The 25,564-nt window shown below is 39.0% G+C and overlaps 1 protein-coding gene across 3 annotated transcripts in view; it reads left to right on the top strand.

The window, feature by feature from the left end:
* The window catches only part of NYAP2 (neuronal tyrosine-phosphorylated phosphoinositide-3-kinase adaptor 2), a 130,777-nt gene that overhangs the window by 34,735 nt on the left and 70,478 nt on the right, over nucleotides 1–25,564 (top strand). For all 3 annotated transcript variants that reach the window (XM_071566821.1, XM_071566824.1, XM_071566823.1), the window contains exon 3: nucleotides 20,976–21,274. In XM_071566821.1, the coding sequence (XP_071422922.1) occupies nucleotides 20,976–21,274 (299 nt within the window). The remainder of the gene's footprint in view (nucleotides 1–20,975; nucleotides 21,275–25,564) is intronic.

Here is a 25,564-nt window from a genome sequence, read left to right on the forward strand (position 1 = left end):
GGAAAATACCATCAGTCTACTCCAAACTGTCTTGATCAAAACTCAATTAATTTTTATTGTTTATAGTGTTAATTATTTGGGGGGGGGAAGTTTTGATCAATTTAATTCATAGTGTGATTGTTAAATTGTAAATAACTGAATCTGCTGAAGCTTTTCCTCTAATAAAATTGTAATTGGCCTCTTAAAGTAACTACACTAATAAATTTCCCTTTTTCCTCCTCCTCATGCTTAACAGACTGGAGATCCTTAGCTGCCATAAGTCAGTGTCTTTTAGTCCCATGAAGTCTACTATCCTCCACCAGCTCAGATTTTGACCCAAAGCAGGGCTGTGGCAAGGGAACAGAAACATCACCTCCAAGGTGTTTATGCATAGGATTGTTACTCTGGCTGAAGTCAGTGCACTGCTACTTGCAGAGGAGAAAAATAGGACATTGCAATTATTTGTACTCACTGAGATGTTTTATACAGAGTGATAGAAATTTGGAGTAAAAAAATACGGTTCCATTTTGTAGTTGCTGGTAGTTACATGTTACATTGGTTTTATTAACATATGGAACAATGGTAGCTGTAATGCACCCCTGCTCCTCAGGACATGTAAGTACCTGTGTGCTTCTTCTTGTAGCACCTCTGCACCTTCTGATCCGCAGTGTACCTGATGTCAACAGTGTGGCTGCAGAATGGGGCAAAACCCCCTAGATTCATCCCATTTTGGTCCGTGAATCACAAGAGCTTTCTTTCTTTCTTAAAATGACCTTGGATATAGTAATTCTTTTGTGCACAGCAGTGCTTCAGGATTCACTGCTTACTACTGTCAATATATTTCTGGTGTTTGGACGTGAAGTGTCTGGGGTTAGTGTGTTCCAGCCTGCTTCATCTACAGATTCTGCATTAAATATTGAGGCTTGCGCATGGAGCCTTTACAGTTTTGCATGTATACTGAAGATTTTATACATGACAATACACATTTCCAAGTGCAGTGATCCCATTTCCTTGGGTTTGTACCTGCAAATTCAGTGTACCTTTGCTTTCTTACAGCAGGTGCGTGATATTCTGGCAGCAATTTGCCCTGCACAGGAGTGTGGCAGAAGCTCCAGGGTAGGGCACAGTCTTGGAACTTGACTCTGGTTTCGGGTGCTCGGTTATCCAAGTGCATAACCACTTTCCTCCACAGGATACCGGGCAGGGCTCTCTCCCACACTGCCAGCAGTATCCCAGCCTCCCTTTCAGAGTCTTGAGAAAGGAAGACACATAATATGTCACATGATGATACTGCTGCAGCTTCAGTCTCCCGATTGTGCACTGGGAACAGTTCCTCCTGCTACAGCCCTGGGACTGTGCAGACACACCAGAAACTGGCCCCTACATGTCAGGTTGCAAGAAACCTGCTTTGGTGTCTAATCCTGCCGAGGCTGCAGGGCGGCTTACTGAGGCCCTGTAACTAGCACTTAGTCTTGTCTCAACCTGTTAAAAGTGTATGACGATTAACATTTTTTTTTCTCAATGTGTTTCATTTTCACAGCACTATAAACAAAAGCACTTCTGTGCATCTTTCTTTGCTGAATTATTTATTTGAATGTAGATATGAATCATCATTATTGCAGAATACAGTGAAGTCAGGTCCTAGAATGAAAACATCAGTGCTAATTAGCTGGAAATAAAATTGTCAAAAATACTTGATTCTAATTAGGGTCTTTTTAATCTTTATACATTGTGGACTTGATCTTCCTCTCAATGACTGTGTATATCTGGAATGCTTTCATTGCCTCTAGTATGGTATTCATGCAAATAAGTTGATAACTTTATGGCTCATTCTAATGGTTATTATATGCTGTTAGCTAAATGAGGAAGCAGTTCAAACTTTAAATTGTTTGATTAAGTAAAATCAGTCCACATGTTTTACACTGCATATCTAAAGCATAGAAGTATTGGTGTCCATGCAATTCAAGAACTATCGATCTCACTGTACTCTGAAAAATAACCACATACTCATGTATTTTGCATACAAATATACATGTATAATTAACTTATTCCTTTTTATATTAGCTGGAATTGTTCTGTTTGTTTGGAGAAAGTATTAGAGTTGGTCTGCACAATGAGCAATACTGAGTCATACGTATTAAGAGTTATTCAGCTTCTCTGAGGTTTCTCATATAGTTAATTTTACCACTCAGTCTCTTTCCCTTTGAAATCAATTATCTGTCTTTTTCTGAAGTGAAGTACAGCTACTTCTTGATGTAATTCCTCAGTTGTTCCCCATCTATTTTCCCAATCTTCCTGTTCATCAGAGCACTTAATCCAGCAGTATTGCCTTTGCTTTGTACTTTTGTCCCAAGAGTTTTCTAGAACAACCTTTTGATGGTTGGGCCCAAAATTTAGGATTAACCAGATATAAAATGGTTTTGGATTTAGTATTTTACTCTATGTTTTCACAATTGAGACAAAATTAGATTTGTATCTGAACCTCAATGAAATTTGAAATAGTCACATCTAGTAAACTTGCAGGATCTCTTCCCTGATAAGTAGGAATTTTTGAATCTCCAGTTGCCTCTCACTGATTCTTGGTAGTCTGCTTGGAGTATCCAGAGACACTTCTGCAATTCCTCAAGTCCAGATTTATAGGATGTAGGCTATTCTCTCTAAGGTCTATGCCCTCTACCTCATAACTGTAAAGCCAAAATAAAGTATATTCTTTGTTTTCAGAAAAGTAAGCTTCAAAAATCATAACTTTTTTTGGTTGAGTTAAATTCAATTGCAGTTATGCCAAACCAACATGCTTGTAGACTGTCAAGCTGTTTATTTCTGCAGTTACTTAAGTAAAAACTAAGTTGAAAACATTTTTTTCAGCAAATAATTGATATGTTATTTTTCTGCTTTATAAATTGCTTAAGGGGGGCTTGTGATTTTATTCATAGAGTAATAAATTTATTATAACTGTTTAGATAGTTCTGTGGCTAATACTTGAGCTGCTAAATAGTTTATAAACAATTTATTTTGAGGATTTTAAATTCAGAATTCAGGGAGGATCAGTACTTGGTTTCCTGCATTCATGACTAGCTCTGGATTCTTGCTTTTTCATGGTCTGTAGAATGAGAGTTCAGTCTCATGTGGGACCTTTAAGGGTAATTGCAGTTGAAAAGAAATGGCAATGACTTTAACTTGGTTGATTTAGCAGTGCAGCATATGAGGTTTCTGGTATGAGCGCCCCACTTTGAGTCTTGCTGTCTGGTAGTATTCTCTAATGTTTAGGTCTAAACTAGGCCAGGTCTGAACCAATCCCACATCAGGTTGACTTGCCTCAGATATTTACTTGGGGATTTGCTCATCCCAGGATCTCTTAAGTCAGGAAAGAATAAAAATGGCATTGCTGTTTAACTGAGAATTAAATTAGGGAGGTCTTCTGAAGAAATGGATCATTTATTTTTCCACATAGGACAAGAATTAGTAGCCAGATGAAACTGTGTCCCTGCACCAGCCTCCCTTACTGTCCTGAGTTCTGCTTAATGGAGACCTGAGCCCTGTTCTGTTGTGCTGCAGCCCCATTAGTACAATCTGGAAAGGCCATTGAGGGAGTCCAATAATGTATAATGACACATATACTTGTGTTTGATGAAATATGACCCAATAAATGGTGAAATTTCATTTATCACCTGTCTGAGGAGGCTGAGTAGGAAATGGGAGATCCTTAGGAAAGAGCTGTTCAGTGTTCTTTAGGTTGCATCTCATTTCATTCCAGAAACTCCAACTCAGTCAATTCTGCTGCATTTCAGATGACTGTAATGAGGGATGTAATGTCTCTCTGAATTACCTGAAAATCTTTTAAAAGCTCTGTCACTATTCTTTCCCTTGAGATTAGACTAATCTTGGGTATTTGCCAACTAGGAACCTACCTAATTACCTGAGGTTATACTCTGGTCAGTAAGAGATACTTTACATTGAACAAGGGAATTATTCTAATGTTTGTAAAGTCAGTAATTAGGCACATCATTTCCTTGGAGATTGGTTTGAGAAGAATCCAGGAAGGTCCTGAGTTCCTAATAGGAAACTCCTCTTTCATGAGATGATCCATCTCTCCAAGTGGGTCATCACCTCACCTGTGGGACTTGGTTGCACAAGAATTCAGACTGGGTTGCCCAAAGTAGCAAAATGTATCTATGCTTAGATCAAATTGTTAAGTTCTGAGGCTCAGGCTCAAGCATAAACAAAATGGCAAAACTGGAACTCAAGGAAATGATGATAGATTGAATCTTCTGAAGTAGTTCTAACCACTTTACGTGCTCTTTGGCTTAAATCATCAGATTTCTATATCAAAATGGCAATATTTGTTTTGGAAAACTGTTTGCTGCAGATTAGTTTTGTAAGGAAATTAAGGTCATCACAGGAAAAAAAATAAGATTCAGCAGCTACATAATAAGGTATCTAGAACCTCAGAATTATCTTCTTGCTCCAAAGAAATTTTGACGTATACCACTTTTGTGCCAGCAATGAGATTCATGTCAGCAGAGCCAAATAGACTTTGGGTTTGTCATGTACAAAGGTAGGCCTGTATCAAAACACAGTAGGTAAGTACACTTGATTCTGATGTAGGTCAAACGTGTTGCGCACTTCTGTACCATCAATGGACTTTATGAAATATAATGGAAAATCTTAATTCTGAGCTGGACCTGAGCATTGCAGCATCTTCCCAAATAGTGCCATTGTGCTGCTATTGCACTTGCAGTGATTCTGGAGACTCACAGAAGGCAAACATGCTTTTATGCCTTTACTCAGTGGTGGAGTTGAGAGTAAATGTCTTTTACAATTTATCTTGCCAGCTGGTGTTTTACCAGTTGCACCATGTATTTTTATACAGGGTTATCCAAAATGACTTGTGTAAGTCATGTTGCTGTAGTGATGTATTTCCAGTGCCAAACTGGACAACTACTCCTAAAGCCTCTGTCTGTCATCAGCTTATATTTCAGTTTCCCTACAGTGCATTTGGACTGTTCTTTAGGCTACATATTTCTTAAGTAACTATTGGTAATTTCAAGACCTCTTACTATCTCCACCTCACCAGGCTTAGATTCCATGGCCAGTGAGCTGTAAGAGCTGGAAGCCTTATCCAGAAGCACTTGTACTGGACAATGTTTTCTGCAGGGAACCTGTTGCCTTTTAAAAGACTGCATGGTTAAACTCTTATGACTGTTATTTTGTGAGAGAACTGAATGTGACTCTCACATCTTGGGATTTGACTTTTAATAGCTCTGCTCTTCACTTTCCCAGGAAATTGCTGTTTATTCCTTTCTCAAAGAGATTCAAGTGGCTGAGGATGGACACTGCAGAGTCTCTCCTTGTATAGCTTCTCCTCACCTGCCATCATGAGGCTAAAGATGATCTTGGCTATCAGCTCACCTCTGTGTTTCAAGTCCTCCATGAATGTCACCTGTAACATATTAGACTGCTAGGAAATTGTTACAACAAAAGTACAATCCCAAAAGCTCTTGGTTTTCCCAATAAGTTATGCTAAATTTAATGGGGAACTGAAATCATATTCATAGCTTTGGCTGTAGCATATCTTAAGTTAAAGGGATCTCATTGCAGGATAGGTGTCACAGCAAAACAGATTTTGCATAGCTTTATTAGAAAGCATTGGACTTTCTATTTAAATGCACAATACTAGCAGTGTTACTGTTAACTATGCACTGACACAGTATCTTGTGTGAGTGATCCAAGTTTTAATGGTTTTATATTCTCTGTCAACATGATGTATCATAATTGCTTTTTTGGACAAGTTACAAGCTGAGTATAAATATTTAGTATTAATGAATTCAAGTTTATTATGTGTAAGTGTATCTGCAGTGCAGCAAATAAGCATCCATCCATGAAGCATCTTAGAATGCTAAGGGCGGGAATTTTCCCTTTCTTTCTCAACTTCCTCTTCCTGCTATCTGGCTTCTGAAAAACAAAATAACTTGGGTTCTTGTCCAGTTGTTAGTGCTCCACTCAGCCTTGGAAATTCACCATATATACTGGACACACTCTTGCATTTCTCTGTTATATATTTTGTTATGAGCAGGTTGTCCAAATAGTCAAATCCATTCACAGGTTGCTGGCTGAGGGCTGTATCATATTGACAACATGAGGAATTTTATTTTATCTTTGTATGTATCTGATATTTTACATATCATCAGGCTTTTGATTCTCCTGCTAGTGTGCTGGAAAAGTTCAGGAAGCAAGGTGGGAAAGAGTGAGATGACAGCTGTAGATAAGCCAAAAGCACATGCTGCCCTTGCTTTCCAGGTTTACGGCCTCACTGCAAATCCCTTCTGTGCTCTTAGGCCCAATGCTTGGTCGTCTTCTGAGAGACTGCCATTGTCAATTGTGGCAAAGGGAGCATGTTGGGGGGTGCTCATACAGTCAACAGCTTCTACCTGAATTGAAGTAATATGTGGTGTCCTGTGATGCCCCCCTGTCTGGGGGCTCTGGAGCTGTGTTCTGGTACACTGCATTGTGGTGCGACCAGTATTTCTGTGTATTTCAGAGGTGAAATTCTAACCATATGGAGAAAAGCAGAAGTGTGACAGAGGGTGGTACTGGGTCTGACATAGCAGCTTGGGAATTATGGGGTGTGTGTTCAGGTTTTTGCTTAGTTGTATGTTCTGCATCCTCTGCCAGCCTTTGAAATGGGGCAATAACAGTTATCCAAGAGTAAATGATTAGGAGATGCCAAGGTACTGCAATTCAGTGAGAGTATATACAAGGTAGCTGTACTGACTGGACCCCATGTTCTCAGTGGGTCTTCTGCAGTCATTGCCATCCTCCTGCCAAGCAGCTCCATTTGTAGGCCTAGCTCTGCTTTGTCAAAGCAAGCTACATCTATGTAGGCTCAAGGGTGGCCTCTGCTTTCCCCAGTGCTCCTCATGCCCTCCTTTCCCTTTGTTCCCAGATTAAGATCCACTGCTGTAAAATGGCAGAGCTGCTGACAGATGTGATGGTGCTGGGCATTTGCACAGAAGTTCCTTCAGTGTATGACATGGAGTGTACAGGATCACTGGTGATTCTGCAGTAACAGGCAACATGAGAAAGGAGAAGAAAGAACTGTGAAAAGATGAGACTAAAATTAAAGACTGGGAGAAATGCGAAAGAGAGCAGTGGATGTTTGTCTCCAGAAACTCCCCATGAATCTTTAAGTTTCCCGCTGCCTTCCCACATTTTATAAATGGACTGAACAGATGACAGTTTATATTTATTAACCTAATGAGATGCTGCTAGTCTTCTGTGAAATTGGTTGGATACCTAGTGATAAGCTAATACTTTGTAGCAGTTTTCTCTCTCATGACAGTATGAGTTTCTAAATAACCAGTTTTATTTGGTGTCTTTTGTAATAAGGCAGATGATTTTCTCATTAAGGCATGACTGGGGTAGAGCCAGGCTCCCTCTGCTCAGGCTGGCTGGTCTGACAAGATGTTTCTGGGCTGTTACGGCTCTAGTGGAGACAAAAGCTGCCCTGAGGCCAAGGCTGACTGTGCTGTGATGGTACTGCCTGCTGGACAGAGGCACAACTGGTCCTGCCTCTGGGAATGAGAGAAAAGAAATGCAGGGGATGAGGAAAGAGGGTGTTGAGACCACGTTGTTCTGGTAGGGGTAGTTGGCCAGTCTGCATCTCAGTCCTGAGCCTCTGTTGCCTGTGGCTTTACAGTTTTGTACGTTTCTGCAGCAGTCTGTAATTGCTCTGTGTCTGAGATGACCAGTCCTGTGGTTAATAATTTACACATAATTCACAGAATTGCCCAGAAAATGGTAGGCATTTTTGGAGATCAGGATAACTACTTCTCTAATGCCAGCAATAAAATTGCCATTTATAATAAAAGCTCCAGAGTGCTTAAAATTTAGTTGGAAGTACTAGATGAGACGCTGCTCAATTTTCTCCTGCCCTTGCAATATCACAGTCAATTTTTGCTGCTCTTTTTAATAATAAATTGGATAAAATGTGCGTGCTGTAAACCTTTTAGATCTGATTATTTAAACTCTGAGTTTTGCTTCTTTTTTCTTTAGTTTTTTCATGTGATAAAATAAGTGGAAACAAGTAATAAAGCCTGTTTTGGATAGCTTGGAGGCCCAGCTGTTACCTGATGGAAGGCCTTTCTCATGTAATATCTTGTAATTTGCTTAACATTGCTAAGATTTTATAGACATAACTGCAGTGCAGTAGGAACTCTACAGTCATTCTGTAGTGCACTCAGCCCTCAAATTGCATATAGAAGTTCTGTGCTGCTGGAGCTTGCTACTGACCTATTCAGTGGTTTCATTAGCAGTTTTAACTAAAAGAACCTGTTTGCCTGCTCTTGGAAATTTTAAATTGCTTTGGTGAATTCCAAAATGTGTTCCATTGTGAAACAGTCACCAAAACAAGCTTGTACTACTAATTGCCACATATCCCTCTCATATGTGTAAAAAAGAAATACTCTAAATTGTTTTGCCTGTTGACCTACTAGTCACTTTAAGCCCCAGTGGAGGGTCTAGATTTATTAATTTTTGTTCAGCTATCAGTTAAAACCTTAGAGATGAATTTTCTTTTGCCTTAAAACAACAAGATACAGAGTCTGTCTAAGCTAAGCTTAATAATTTGAGCTTTTAGACAGCCTGAAAAGAAATTGAAACCTACTGGAATTGGGTTCTTACAGGAACATTTTCTGCCACAGGAGTTCTAATGAGCAGGTAACGGACAAACTTGGCAAGGACCTGAATAATAATAGAACACATTAGGAAGGGAAGGTAACAGAGAGAGAAAATGTAGGTAAACAAAAAGGAACAAAAATGGTCATTATTCTCAAAGAACAACAATAGAATTATTACATTACATATTGGGACATTGTCACTGAAAACAACACTAGCTGAGAGTGAAGTTTTCTTCATGAGATGAGTAAATTGTATGTATGAGAGATATACATGTGTGTATAACTCTGTCTCTAAAGGAAATGTTAGGGACCTTGAATCTCAAGAGCTTTGTTTTGTGAGTGATTTAGTCTCTGTTTTGACTCTGTTACCTTACATTTTGCAGTAAAAAGGCAGAACAGAGAGACTCGTCTGGCTCTCCCTCTTCTCAGCCACAAGACGCACCAGGGCACAGAGTGCTCCTCTCCACAGGCAGCCTTAGTCATTTGTCCAGCCATTCATGTGCACTGTAGTCACTGAGTGACTTTACTTCAGGAAAAAAGTTGACATTTGTTTATTTCCATAGAAAACAGAGCAGTTTGTTTATACTCCTCTCTAATTCTGTAGTCCTGACAAAGCATATCAATTATTAGTGGGTAGGATCCAAGCCTGTCTTTGACAAAGGATGTGAGGAGACTCTCCATAATAATGGGACAGAGGGGACTGGGGAGTGTAGCCCTACTCAGGTGTCTCAATTTTGTAAAGGGTTTTTTCAAACTTGAGACAGACAATGATTTAAGCCTTTGGTTTCAAAAGCAAAATGTGACTGATTTGACCAGCTTAGATGTTTGGTTCCTACTAGCCTGCATCTTTGACTGCTTTGTGACTGCAATGAGACACTTCCCAGCTGAAACAGGTAGTCAGTTCATATTCTCACAACCAATGTAAACATTTTGTGGAAGTAATATTGATGTCTTTTTAAAAGGGATCTTTAGTTGCTCTCATTGTATGTCGTTATTAATACAGGAATATAGTCTTTCATTCCCTCATTGTATTCCTATTTAATTTAATCCTTTAAAAAATATTAAGCCATAGCTTTTCTGGTTTCTTGTTTTTGTTTGTTTGTTTGTTGTTTGTTTGGTTGGTTGGTTTGGTTTGGTTTTTTGGTTTTTTTTTTGTTGTTTTTTTTTTCCAGTTCATCAGCCAAATTTAGTGTTTATCTCATGAAACTAAAAAATGTAGTGGAATAGTTGATTTCCAGATGTCATACTACTTGTGGTGTATACAACTGGAAAGATATAGTAACAGGGATATGTCTGGCTTTTCTTTTTCTGCTATGCACTACTCAGTTCTGCTGAAAGTGAGGAATTAAATCAGTGCTGTTCATTTTCCTGTAATTTGAAGCAATCCATTTTCTCCTAGGCTGCAATTCAGGTTATTTCCTAATCCCTCTGTGTTCTGAACATGAAGGGACCACTCATCTGTTCAGTCCTAGAAAAGAAAATTCAAATGTGGCTTTAACGTGTCTCTTTGCTGATGTAGCCTCCCTCTGACACACACTGATTGCCTGTCATACTCTTTAAATCAAAGCTACATATCTACATACTCCATACTACTATGGCTAAAAAGGGATCTGCTTGTTTCTCTATTCGACTTGAAGGCCAGTAAACACAGATTAGTGAGCATATGCATAAATAATTCTTATGTATTATGAAATGTTATAATTTGCATTTATTTATATCTGCATTTCAAGAATTATAGATGCTAACATCTAGTAGGCAACCCAATTTTGTCACATTCACAGGAGGGGATCTCCACCTAGGAGATGTTTTCTTTCCTTGACACTATTCTTTCATGAGCCCTCTTGAAGTTGTTCAGGATCTTGAATCAAAGCTATCCTAATTTTAGTGGATACACCTGTGAAATACCATCTCCTTTTTAATATCTGAGGATGGCTGACTCTTGCTAAAAAAACACGGATACCCTTTGTGCTTCCCAGTCTGCAAATAAGTGATTTGGGCTGCAGTGCTTGGTGCTTACATACAAGGTGTCTCCAAGCCTCTTGCTGGTTTAAGTTATTTTAAACTAAGCTTCTGCCTACATGTAGCTTTGGGAGATGGAAAACCAGTTCATATTATGTCAGGGTTATTGTTTCTAAATAGAAGACTTTTCAAAGGGGTTTAAGTGATCTGGAAATGCACATACACTACAACTTACTAGCAGCAGCTTCATAGATTTTAATACTAATTCTTAGAGCAAAGAAAAGCAACAGCATATTATTTTTGGTTTGTTATCTTTATGTAGAATTAGGTCCAGATTGTGTAACCCTGCTGGCCAAAGCTCACCACCTCAGTGCACATAAAGCACTATTTCTTGCAAGCTGAGATATTTTGAACATAGGACTCAATGAATGACATCTCTGAAGAGTTGCCTGAGGAATAAAGGAGTTTACACACTTTTAGTATGAACATCACAGAGCTGATCACCTCTCATACAGGGAGCTAAACTAGTACATTCCCCACTTAATTTAGCATTACACCATTGAATGAAGGTTACAAAGGTGTTGGCTTTAATATTTTAGCTCCCTAAGAAATCCTAGCATAGCCTTTCACAGCTTGGAAAACCAGATGTTGCTTTAGCAAAATTTCATTTCACTGCAGCTTCATGGGCTGTAGTGATGACCCTTTGAGCAATGTAAGTACATGTTCCTAAGGGACAATTTAAGTACCAGCTTCCTTGACTATCAGAACTTGTTGGATGTAGCTTTTGCTTAAAAAAATTGGTAAAAAGGTACTCCTGCAGGAAAAAAAAAAGGCACAACACAGCAGTGCCCCAAATTATCTGAACGTTCCCATTTGCAAAAGTAATTCTGAGAGTGATTGAAATCAGCATGTGCTGACTTTTGGCAGCTTTGGAAGTTTATTAGCATCTCTTATTTTAGCCAGTTGTCTCTGGTGTTAAATTCCTATATACATGAAGACCTTTTAGTAGTCTGTTAGAGTTCCTGGGTCTGTTCCATTAGGTCTGTGCATGGGTACAGAGAAGAAAAGAATTTCTGTACTTTGTATTCAGACAATTCACTTTTATTTCTAAAACGAATGCTTGGAGATGTGATGAATATATTCAAAGACCTCCATATGGAATCTATTCAGGAGCATGCTGGGTACATGTGTGCACAGGGCAAGCTACACTTTTGCTGGCTGTCCTCTTTCAGTGTCCTGACTCCAATCATTAGGTCTTAACCCCGTATGCCCCATTACACTTGCTTTTCACATGCAATATTAAATCAACTCTATTTCTGAAAATATAATGTCCTTTCTTTATTTATTTCTCTGAGCAAATAAGCAGCTTCTGACAACCCTGGCTAGAAGACTGACTTCCATCAAGACAGAGAAAGAGTTGCTTTAAATTATTATTTCTAAAATTAGGAGTGAAGCACATTAATATTTGTTTGTGGAAATTATGATCACTTTGGTATACACAGAAAAGTGATATAAGCAGAGATATTTTCAAACAGACTTTGTATCTTAGTGAACAAACCTCTCCAGGCTTTGACAACAAAACTTGTTGATATTGATGTACAGGATTTCATGTAGCTTTAGCAGATTGAGACTGTCCAGGAATGGAAGGGGGAAGAGAGGGACACCAAAGTACATGTCTATGTGGAGTAATTCCCTTTCCCTTTTTCTGGGTTTATCACACCTGTCAAAAATATTTCACTTATTTTTTGATTCTGTTTCATTTTTGCAAGGCACAGGCGCTCAACGTTGTCTGCTTAAGTCACATAGTGGTGATTGACAAAAGAGCTGAAACCTTTCCTCCAGACATCAGAAGGACCACATAGATGCTGATACTTAATAGCACAAGGTTAATAACTCTAGCTGTAAAGTCAAGGCAAAAGACTCATGCAGGACTCTTCCAGTAAAAAACGGGGGGTTCTGGAGAAGATTTCTATGAGTTTCAAAACCTATGACAACAAAGTGATGCATCCAGGAGAACATTATTGTAGTTAGGGTAGGGTAAGATGCAGGGAGTTAAATTTTCTGTTTCCCGTCAAAAAACACGTCCAGAACAAATAGTCACTGTAAGTAGGGAAAATGCCCAAGTAAACCTTGCAGCCTTAATAGGAAGTAGCACTGTGCATTCCCCTGAAATAAAAATTTAAAAATACAATTTGTAGATTAAAATTGATATTCCTATTTAAATATCTAATCACAGAATCACAGAATATGCTGATTGGGAAGGGATCCACAAGGATCATTGAGTCCAGCTTCTGGCCCTGCCCAGGACCATTCCCAAGAGTCACACCATGTGCCTCAGAGTACCATCCAAATGCCTCTTGAACTCTGTCACACTTGGTGCTGTGAACACTGCCCTGGGGAGCCTGTTCCAGTGCCAACCACCCTCTGGGTGAAGAATCTTTTTCTAATATTCAACCTAAACCTCTCCTGACACAAATTCATGCCATTCTCTGGGGTCTTGTCACTGGTCATCATAGAGAAGAGATCAGTGTGGGCCCCTCCTCTTCCCCTCACAAGGAAGTTATGGACTGTGATGAGGCGTTCCCTCAGTCTCCTCTTCTCCAGGCTGAACAGACCCAAGTGCCCTCAACCACTCCTCATACGACTTCCTCTCAAGGCCCTTCCCCGTCTTCATTGCCCTCCTTTGGAAACTGTCTTGTGCCTGTGCTACTGAGACCTTCTCCCAGTGTGCCAGGAAGTGCCTCTCTCTTTCTTACCTACTCCCATGGTGTTTGTAAAAGAAAACTAAGAGGCAGGTCTGCACAGGGTGTTGTGTTCTGAACTGCAAGTTGTGAAGGAAAATATTATCAGAAGAATTATGTGAATAACTGGAGTTTCAGGTCACTCATTGAATAATTCTGTGTGTTTTGCTACAGATCACACTAAAGTGAGATTTGTGAAAGGTTTTTCTCCAAAATGAAATACTGCTCTTCCTGTTCACTTCCATTCAGGATCAAAGAGTCCTTTCAGAGTCATTTCTCTTTGGAATTGGATACTGAAGGAAGCAGTTATTTAAAACCATTATTTTCTTGTATTCAAGCTTGGATTTAAAAGGAAGGTAGAGGTATGTTTGCTTGAAGGACTCAAAAGAGCACCTGTACACTCAGTGTTTGAAATAAGCCCGAATTTGTAAGTCTCAGCCTGTACAGAGCACTTGATTTACAGGTTACCATTCTTAGTGTGTTGACACATTTCATTCATTTCTCCAGGTTTAAACTTTTCCCAGCATCTGATCCATGAGAAGGCTTTTTTACTTTATGCAGGTTTTTCTTCCATTACACCAGCTTAAATCAAAACTGAAGGAACATTTTATTACAAAAATGCTCAAAAATTATTTTGGATACTAATTTATTCCCATATCTCATTGAAATATTTATTTAGCCACAGTTGCTCAGGCAAAGTGGAGTCTGGGCCATGTGGTTTTGAATGTGATGGAAACACAGCCTTGTTTTAGCTCCACCCATTTTTGACATGATGCAAAACTTCATTCCATTAACACGAACACACATTTGCACTCAGTTTAAACATTGCATATGTTTGATGTCTAATTCTAGGTGACTCTGAACATATGAGCTTTCATTTGCTGGCTTTTAGCTGTGCATCCCCCCATGCAAAAATTAAAAATAACTGTAGCCATGTAAAAGCAGAGCACTTTTCACTCCACTCCTGCCTGTTAAGTGTTGTCTATTCACAACTCACAGACCTTCCCATGTGTGTGAGCTGGTCACAGTCACACGTGGAGTTGGAGCACTGGAGACCTTGTACCCCAGATACAGCAGTGAGTGTTGGTCCTCTGAGGAAAGCACTGTCAGGCCCTTGTGGTTGTTCAGCCCAATTTATTCATCCTTAGTCCCCAGTTAAAGAGGCAACTTACTATAAGGAGAAGGAATGCCAGTGGAAATCCGAAGTAGTATCTGCACTTCTCTTCAAACAGTCGGAATACAGTTTTGTTAATATCTCTGAGGATCAGAAAGGTCTTTACTCCTCAGTTACTCCTTTCAGAGCTGTTTAGCTCATGTTAGATTCATTGTAAGAATAGCATACAGAGCTTTTATTTATTGATGTTCCTTATAAAGTTTTTTGAGTTTGTTTTGATTTTGATTTTCCCCCCTCAAACTCTAACTATTGGTAGCATTTTCAACTTTTTGCATTATAAAAATAGTTGACTGCATAGCATAGCAAATCATTGTTTGGAATAAAGTCTTCTGGCATCATGTGGAAAATCTGCTGTGGAGAGTCTTGCTTAGTTTTTCTTTTATTGTCCATTGTGCACTGCATAGAGATTACAAATGTCCTTTGGTTGCTCTCTAGGGACTCAATTAATCTTTTGGTGCAGCTACAAGTGGTTGCTCAGTTTCATCTGAAGAAACTTCTGTGAGCAAGATTCAGTCCCGTTGGGGATGGCAGGAGCCAGACTCTCAACAGGGGGACTGAGTGCTTGAAGAAATAATCCAGGCTCAGAATACCTGGACACAATATCTGCAAGTGGTGGTGCTTACAACAGATTAATGAGTGACAAGTGCTTTCCAGAAAACTTCCTGGGTATTTCAGGCACTCAAAGCAGGCAATGCCAGCTCATGGCATATTTGCAGGATCAAACACTGGACCTATGGGTTTGACAGCTGTGATAAAAGAATAATTTTTATTTTATAGCAATAATGTATTCTGGATCCTGAGAGACCTGACTTCTTAAGTAGTACCCGATCTCCTACCTCAAAAGCAGAGGCATATGGCAGAGGTAGGATGTTTCATGTGCATAGATATGTGTTTCTCACTTTAAATAGTCCTCCAGGTGCACACAGTGGCTCTAAACTTGACCTTTGTCATGACTCATTTACACTTTAGCTTGTATCTAAAAAGATGGTAGCATTATCCTCTGGATCTTGATGTAAGATCATGGTGAGTCATTTAAAGTATTTCAGAAAGGTAATAAAGAAAAAAGAGTATGTATATTCTTTGGGAATAAGGAGGGGGACCTCTGAATTGCAATTAAAAAAAAAGTGAGAAATCTGTGTTATTTGTATGTTTAATTTCTGTAATAAAAATGATGTAGATTTGTGTAAAATTATACCTACAGTGCAGTTTCTGAATACACAATTGTGATCCTGCCCTTATTTCTTCAGTATTACATTTCATGGTCTGCTGAAATCATGTTTAGAGGGATAAAAATAGTATATCTTCTGTTTTTTGGCATCCAACCTCTAATTTACAAATATAATTTATGCTAATCTTGAAAGTGCTTCTCAGATACAAAGTAAAATGTGTCATCCTTAGTATATGTGTGTATAATTTATTCTGATGGAGAATAGAAATTTCAAAGCCATTTCAGCCCTTCATATGCAGAACGTTTGATATGAGCAGAGTAGCTGGCTGTTCATTGCTGTGAGAGTAAGGAAATGGTTAAAATAACAATAGCTACTCTCTTAACCCAGAATACATATTTGCACCATGGGATAAACTGCTGTTTGCACAGCCAAGCCAGGTCATACAAAATCTGTGAGTTAGGTATTTTCATTCTTTTTGTGTTTTTGCTGATGTTTAGTCATTTCCACAGAAAATTCTTCCTATGTTATCGCAGTTAATTTTTTTTTGTGACTTTTCTTCAGTCTCTGACTCAGATGGCTTCCCTGATGGATTAGAAACTTGTCATGTGGGGTTAGCTCTGTGTGGGCTTGCAGCTCCCCAGAGGAAAAAATCCTCGCCATCCATGTGCATCATTTGCCCTGTAATTCATAGTTCTTCCCATTTGAAACACAGGAGCTCGCAGAGACTCCCAGCTCAGTCTCTGGCAGCTAACAAACCAGTATCTGTGACTGAGTCTTCAACCATAAGAGGTACAAGCAGATGCTATTGAAATAATTTCTCTTGGTTCTCTGGAATTTCAGCATTTAGAAGGGTGGTGAGCTTCTGTGGTCCCTGACTGGTATGTAACACAGCAAAGAAACAGCAGAATACCTCCAAAGATGCCACAGCCCCAGCTGAGTATATTCCCCTTACCCCTGCTTAGGAGGTCAAGTCTCATAGTCAGGTCTTACTCTTGTTTTGAATTTGTGTCTAAAAAGTCAGAAAATCTCATGTGAAGAAGGATAGGGAGAAAACTAGAAACTGTACAAATGTGAGGGGAAGTACCAACTGGTTCTTGTGCCTGAGGCACAAAACTAATCCATTGTAAGTCTGAACTGATAAAAGAATTTTTGCCTGAATACCAAGAACAAGAGTAGATAGATGGCTGGGAAGAAAATGTATCTCTAGGGTATTCTGACTTTATGGGACTTAGATAGTCCCAAGAATTCTACTCCTTACAATTGCACTGATGGATTTAATATTATACATTGTTTGTAGTTAAACAATTAACACCAAGTAAAACAAAAGTTTTCATACAACTATGAATTTGTTTTCCAGGAATTAATTCAATTTCTGCCTATACCAATTAATGAAATGCACAACAAATTAAGATTGTTTTTTTAATGCTGAGTGGGAACAATGCAGACTAAAAAGACCACACTGACTGAGGCAGACTTTTACTTTGCTATGTATTTTTCAACAAAGTGATGAAAACTTATTTGTCCTAGCTTTCTAACTTAAAAATATGTTCATAGTCAATAGGAACACTATGACTCATGGCAAAACAAGGAGGACATGACCTTGCCCACACTGTGCCCATTTAGAATACTTTCTGTGTTCATTTTTAATGTTTAGTCTTTGTAACTTGGTTTCTTATGATGTGTAATAAAATGAATAATATAAAAGCTTTCTTCTCTGTACTTCTTCAGAGACATAAATATTTCCATTATACTGTGCCGTAGCTGGGTCAGTACTCCAGTATCGACTTGATAGAACAGAGCAGGTAGAGCACCAGAACCTGAGCTGTGATGTGTCCAGGACTGCCATGATTACAGCAACCCATGTGCCAGCAGGCTGATACAGTAGGTAGGAGCAGCAAGGTCAGTGTGATTAAATGCCAGCCCAGTTCTGACCTCCAAAATCTCAGCTGAAAGACAAAACCTGTATTGGAGATGTAACAAGACTCCTCAGATCCATCCGCTAGATCTCTTGATCATATTTTGGAAATGAAAACTGAAATCCACTATTACTGGTTTAAGGCAGACCCAACCATTTTGGTATCTATTATAATGATTTAATTCCAGTACTGTGTGGAAGAGGGAGAGGGATGAGAAGCTTGCTTGCTTTGCAGTGTACTCAAGAGAGCATGTAGTCTGGCAGCACTCAGTGGTCTACACAGGCCTTGGTAAGAAGGCTTTGGAGAAGTCCTGTAAATGTGTTTTTGAAAGAAGAGATGCTTTGGAACAGTCTTCCTAAGAATGTCTGAAACCGACCTCTTTGCACTGCCCTTTTCTCCAGCCACTGTAGCATCGGTCACAAGGCCTTGGCAAACACCAAAGTGTTTTTTCAGCCTAAAGTCAGCTTTGATGTAAGTGTGTAACTTGAATGATCATATGATTAATTTTGTTGTTGTATAATTCATGCCTCTCTTTGGAGACAAATATCTTGCATTTTTAACAGTAACTTGAACATTGTGCATAATTCTTTGTCAGAGAAGCAGTTGATCCTGGCCAAGTTTGAATTGAAACTTCCCAGAGGAATAATCCAAGTCTATGTTTCCATATATATTAATAAACTATGTAATACTTGCAGCAACTCACGTAATACTGTTTTGAAATGAGATAGAACTCGTTATCAGTACAATGAGGAGCACAGACTCTTTCCTGTCAGAAATAATGGAGTGAGATCTACACAATTACTTTCCCTCACTGTCTCTGTAGTCATTTATGTAACAGGTGTGTGTAAATGTTTCTCAGCTTGTGCTGTAGTGGGACATACATTGGCCCCAGCCAATTCCTATGGTTGCAAGCAGGAGGAGTATATAAATAAATCATTTCATTCTGCCTGGTTTCATGATGTACCATCAGCAGCACTGTTCAAATGAGGCTTCAGCTTGCTGTGGCCTGAGGGTCAGGGAGACCATGCTTGTAATCTCTTGTCCTGCTTTTGGATTTTTGCTCTGGGTATGAGTCTGAAGTGATTCCTTTCTCTTTTCACCACAGAAGGTTTCGGTCTGTATTACTGAGGTGTGACCTTGACACTCCACCCTGTGTTACACTGGTACCTGCTAGTCAGGCTCTGCTCAGAAACACCTGCTGCCCTATACTCAGGAATTGCTACCAGTCTAAGTAACAACCTAAGCCTTTTGAGATCCTGGGCAATGACAAGGATCCAGGACAGAGAATTACAGACTAGTCTTCTTCAGTTTGGGGTTTACACTGCTTAACCACCAGCTGAAGGTTGGCTTTTATGCTCAAATGAAAATGGTTGAGAAGGGGGAAATGGTGTCCTGCTGTTTTTGTCTAGTAGACCAGATCTACTTCATCTGTGAAGCAGAACAGCAAGTTGTGTCCCCATCTGTAACTGCAACTTCTCTCTGACCTGGCTATAAGCTGTTTACTGTGAAGGAAGTGTAGGAAGAAGGCAAGAGGTTTTCAACCATGATTTTGAAAGGAATTCAGTAAAGAATAAAAAAAATTAAGGGATGGAAAAGAAATTATGTGATTTAATTGTTTAATAAGACAGTGCATTTAGACACCAGACTCCAGTTTTTATTTCTGGAGTACAAGATGCAGCAGTTTGGCAAAAACCCCTCATGCTTCGTATAAACGCAGTTCTGTGAATTCTTAGGAAAAGGATGAAACTCCGTGAATTTGTGCAAGTCATACTGGTACAGAATCTATGTGGTTTAAACACCTTCAAGCTGCAGTGATTTAAATGCACTAATTAAATAGTTTAACCTGTTAAGAATTGCAATGTTGGAAACTGGAAAACTGAAATTTTCTTTGCTAAACCTGATTTATCCAATGGACTTAAGGAAGGAAGCAGACTCCCCACCTGCATTCTTCAGCATTTTTGGATAGTAATCTTCTTTAAATAATTTGACAGGCCCTTTTTGTAGTCCAGCGTCAAAGGATTAAAATATTTTCAGAACAATTTATGAGAGATTAGTAGAGGCATAGTTAATAATTTCAACTAGCTATGGCTTTTTTATAAATATTCAAATTAATGAGTTCTACCTTTGATCTGCAAATCCTTCTGAGACTGATGCCAATTAGAATTTGGTAATAACTTGGCTATGAACATGGACCAGTGTGTGCATATGTGTCGCATGCATGTGTGCACACATTTACATGTGTGGGTAGGCGTCAGTCCCTGGAGACTGGCACATGATCAGTTAGACCCGTTCAGTTGTTGACCAGTTTGAAAGGCAACGTTGAGTAAGAAAATTTCAGAGAAGCACACCAACTTTGATTAGAGCTTCACTCTTTGTGAAAGGGGAAAAGTAGCTAATTAGGGCTTTCTGGGACTTCACAGTTCTTATAGTAACATTTCTATGTGCCCAGAGTGGTACTATTTCCAACTTTCTTGCAAACAGGCCCATGTTGACCTGTGTGTGTTGCTGAGTTTCTTTGCATGGTCACTGAATTGAAATGTGCTTTAGACTTACAGTGTAAACACCAGTAAGAGCTATTTTTCAGAACTGATAAGCATGCATGAGTAGACCAGGAACAATATCAGGTTCTCAGTCTTGCCACCCACAGTAAAATGTAGTACTTGGTATGACAGCACTTGTTTCAGTTGAACTTCCCTTCTTCTTTATCTGCATTTCTGAATAGTTGGAGGTTATTTCCTTCCTACTGTCCCACAGGCTATGGCCTTTTCATCTCCTTTGTTTGTACCTTTCTTGTATAAAGCTACTTGTGTTGTAGCTTGATGGGGATTTTATGTCAATGTTCAGTTTCCTGTAGCCAAGTAATTTTTAGAACATTTCTTTCTCTACCATTCTCTAATCTCAAGGGAAATGATTGATTGAACCCCAAGAGCCTTGTTTCCCAAGCTACATGAGTATCTGTAGTCAAAGATGAGTGTTGTGGAGTGTGAATCAATACGCAATATTGTATCTCTAAAGCATTATTCTCTGCCCTACTCTCAGTCTCTTGACTTCCTGAAAACTCAGTTCTGATTTCCAGTGTTTGAAATTTTTTTCTGTAAACAATTTCTCATCATGATGCCATGAAACATGATAAAAGCTTTTCTCAATCTCTTCTTGTGCATAGCAGTGTATCTGCATCTCAGTTGTTGGCACCTTATGTTGAAAAATAGATTTCTGGAGTCATCTTGTTTAAAGAAAAGAGCATCGCTCATTTAAAATTTGAAAGTACAACCTGCTTATCACAGGCAGAACTGAGACACTTGTTCCAGGTACAGTTCAGGCAAAGGTGGATCATTTACTTATATTTGTACTTTCTCTTACAGCATAGGTGGAGAAGTAGCAAGAGGAAATGAAGGCAGCTACGTGGGGAAACATTTCCGCATGGGATTTATGACAATGCCGGCTCCTCAGGACAGACTGCCACATCCCTGCTCCAGTGGCTTTACCGTGAGATCCCAGTCTCTTCATTCTGTTGGAGGAACCGACGATGAAAGTAGCAGCTCTCGTAAGCAGCCACCTCCAAAACCGAAGCGAGACCCCAACACCAAACTCAGCACCTCATCTGAAACAGTCAACACAGGAACAACAAGTAAAAGTGGGAAACTACCAGACAGGACTGAAGGTAAACACTATAATTATTTGGAAAAAAGGGGGTTGGTGACCCATTGTTAAGATTATCCAGTTGATAATCTTGCATTTAAGAATTGTGTAACAAGTGCCAGCACAGTATCCTAGATCACTATTGTCTAAATTTTGGAACAGTGGATAGATTTGCCGTTGACATTTGTCACAGAAATTACCATGTACATGGAGTCTAGTTGTATACCAGGGAATTATATGAATTTATTCAAAATGAAGGGGAAAAGAGATTACTATCTAGTGGCATGTAGGACAATGTTATCTGCCCACGAGCCCAGGACCACTGACCATATCACTAGCACTGTGCAAACCACAGCTCTGGGAAGGGTCCTCATCAACAAAGGAGTGAAGAACAGAAATTATAAAAAGGAATACCATGTGGCCCTGAAACTCTACAGCAAGGAAATATCATTTGTCAGTAAAAATTGTGCCTGGGATGATACAACATATTGCCCAAAGTTTCTGTTTGTCACTGAGTCTACATTTTCTCTTCCCATTCCTCCTAGTTACTTTTCAGCCAGTGCAGCATTCAGGATAAAATCAACACATGGATCGAATAAGGATAGTCTTTCCTTACTCTGAACAACTAAAGATGAGCTAATGCTATAATGATCATCTCCTTCCTTACTTCCATGCTGGATGCATTCTGTGCAGCAGTAGGACCAGCTGTACTGCCTCCTAGCAGAGATCAGGATGACTCCGCTTAACAGTGTGAACTGTAAGAAGGAGCCCTTAAGGCCAAATGCTTTTGATCAGCGCTGGTCTTTCCCACTGCTGTGTTACTACCAGTTCTGCTATCCCAGGCAGTACATTGTGCTCTTAGAGCATATCCCTTCTGCTTGGTGGTGTGGCCATAAATACTTGTTAGCTATTCAAGGTTATGACCCCTTTTAAGCAAATCTGATTTTAAAAAGTGGTCAGTGATAACAAAGTTGCAAATTAATGTGTAATTCAACAGGTGACACATAAGTCTATGACTGTGAGATTGAACACAAGTGCTGAACACAACTGTGGATTTATTTATGCTGTTGGTAGTTATTTTGCATATGATAAGGTTGGTAGTGATTTTGCAGATGACATTTACCATTACTTCCTCTAGCTTGTCCTCTACAGTGACCACTGCATCAACCCCACTGCAGACTAACATGACAAATGCAAGCATTAAGTAGCTGTCCTCAATAAAAGCAGTTTACCAAAATTTCACTGGACCAAAGCCTTCACAGAAACCATTTAAACTGGAGCCACAGACAGATTTAAATTTTCATATCACAAAGTCTTTCAGTTCTTTAATTTAGTACAAAAGGGAATGCACAGCACAAACTTCTTGATATTTGAGTCCAAGGAAGGAATATGTAGTCATGTCCCTTCTGACAGACTTCAAAGTTTGAAACTGATTGACATTTCTGTTTCCAAAACCATTTTGCACCCTCCACTCTGTGCAGGCTGAGCTTGATCTATCCCATCCCCTGATGGTTATGAGTGACATGCGTGGTACTGTAGCCATGTTCACTCTGGTTAATCTGTATGACAATGGCGCTACTATAACATAGGGCTAAGTATTGCAGAGCACCTCAGATTCGGTATTGTAATCAAGTGCTGAATGTCCACAGCAAGATCTCTGGAAAGAACTGATGAATGAGTAACACTCCATCATTAACATAAAAGATAATACCTAAATGTTACCTTTTAGTGTGACTAAATGCCTTCATGGAACATTGAGAATCTCTGTGATGCTTAATATATGACTTGTATTATGCTTATTCTGCTGCTTTGTATGTGGACCAGCAATGCGTACTTTTAAACTAAAATGATGTTCCTGGAGATTTTGAATTGTCACACTGTTGTTTTCATGTGTTCAGAATGTCTGCCTGGTTTCTGTGTATTTGGTTTCAGGGGTTTTACCAAAGAGTTTAGTACAAAAAAAAAATAAATTTGAGAGTAGGGTTTTTTTCTGAAGTAAACAGTCAAATTTTTAAGACTGAGATATACTCAGGAGTGGTACAATATGGTGTTTGGATGAACAGACTGGATTTCTAAAGTGTTTTGTTGTCACTAGAAGAGGCTTTGTTATCACCTGTGTGCTCCAGGGTAACGTTTGTCTTGATGAAAGAATTTCCAGAGTCATCTGGCTAGCATAGGAATATTCGTATAAAAATTATGGTCATACATTGGTGATGAGTAGAACCAGATGAAAGTCAAAGTTCATTATCTGCAGTAATGATTGATACAAATATTAAACAAGTTTTGACACAGAATATCAAATCATTACTGTTGCTCTAAAATTAATTCCTAGAAAATGTAGTGTCTGAAATTGTGCCTAGCTCAGAGAATTCTATGAAACCGATTCTGCTAGTCTGGATTTTTGTGGGCAAGGGTTATTTTTTTTCCTTTTTACAGCACTATTTTTCCAATTTCAGGTGAAATAGCCATAGGATAAAATATTAATGTTCTCCTTGGGAGGTCTTTAAAAGTTCAAGTCCAAGAACACATAGGTTTAACTTTCAGTCACTGTTGTCTGTATTGTACCAAGATATGTGTATATACATATGTCTCACAGATGTGCACATACTTGTGGTGTTTGCAGGCTGAATGACCACAGCTTTTCTAGGAACTGTGGAAAATAATGATGAAACCCCCTATTGTTTCTCCATCAACTTCTGTGGAATCTCTACGAAGGAGGTTTCACAAAATTGTTCCCAGCTCATTTTTTTTTTGTGACAATGCAGAATAATTCAAGCTATAATGTCTATTGTCTGACCCTGTGGCTACTTTGAAAAGTAATTTACTACATTTTCTAGACAGCCACAGACAGTTTCACCACTCCTTTAGATTAAACATATTTACTTTTTGCCATTTACGGAAGAAAAAGCAGTTACTGATAGTAAATTTGATTCTTTTTCTGATCCTGGTAAAGTCAAAATATTGAATTCATCCTATCATAATAACTGCTATAACATTATATTGGTTTAAATATGAGTCTGACTACTGCAGAAGGGGCAGAAGAAATTTGGTCATGAGCTTGAAAGACCTCCTTTATTCCCCATGAAGCACAAATAGCATCAGTACCACCCACACCAGTTCTGTACACTTTTCCTGTAAATGCTCTTGCTTTGGTATTTGTGGGAGTGTGAGAACCTTCTTTTAATTTGCAGTGACACTTATTAACCCTGTCTCATTGTGCAGCAGCAGGATAACACCTTAACTTGTGTGTTTCACCCCGGCCTACTTAGGCTCTGTCTGCAAGAGCACTCCGGCCTGAAGACCTCATTGTCCTTGACTTTAACTTTGTTGCTGTGTTTTCATGCTATGTGTCCCTTCATGTGCTTTAACATTCCATTTTTCACTCCTCTGGCTCCCTCTCATATGCACCCACTGAACGCCTTCAACTCAATGCATTTCTCCTCTGTGACAGATTTCTAGAAAGTTGCTTTTAAAAATGTGTGTTGTCTTTTCTCCAGAGTTTTCAGACTCTGGTAGGAACAGCAAACAAATGGAGCCGTGCCCCATACATCACGCACTGTAAGTGAGAAGTGAACTGAAAATGGTAATTTACAATAATGTTTCAGCGTGGAAGGTGTATTTAATCTTGATCCTGAAAGGCTCTTTATTGAGAAAAAGCAGGAGTGTAATTAATAGATGTGTTTTTGGTGCCCAATCTTACAGAAAAAGGAAGCAATAAACCAGTATAATTGGCCAATGTAACCAGCCTCAGGCAGTGTTTTTGATATGATCACTGCATGTCTACAGGAAAGGTTTACAGATCTGCTGTAGTACCAACATCAGTAAGGAAGTATAAGTGAATTGCATTTTGAAAGTTAACTTTTTGTTAAAATTCTGCTTAGTAGAATGGAGGACAACTTTATATAAATAAATGCACATAAAATATATGTAGTATATTTTAATTTGCGTATTCATAATTTACACAAGTATAATGAAAATGCAAGTTGTATGTACTTGCATGTACATACAAACATGCACACAAATGCAAATTAAAGGTCAGAGTTGCATTTTAAAATTATATTAAATGTTGTAATTTTGGTCCTGCCAGAGTCAGAAGGAAATACACCTCTGACAGGAAAATACTTGCAGGGGACCCATCCCTCAAACCCATTCAATTTGTTTAGTATTTTCTTTCCAAGTGTCATGTGGAAGAAGATATCCTTCTTGCTGCCTGATGCCTTCTAAGCCCATGTAGTGGGCCCAGCAATTCTGAAATGTGGGCTACTTGTAAGGAAAATTTTCCTCTGGAGAAAAGCAATTAAAGTAACTGCAA

This window comes from Pithys albifrons, chromosome 11 (assembly GCF_047495875.1).
Source record: "Pithys albifrons albifrons isolate INPA30051 chromosome 11, PitAlb_v1, whole genome shotgun sequence".
Taxonomy (NCBI): Eukaryota; Metazoa; Chordata; class Aves; order Passeriformes; family Thamnophilidae; genus Pithys; species Pithys albifrons.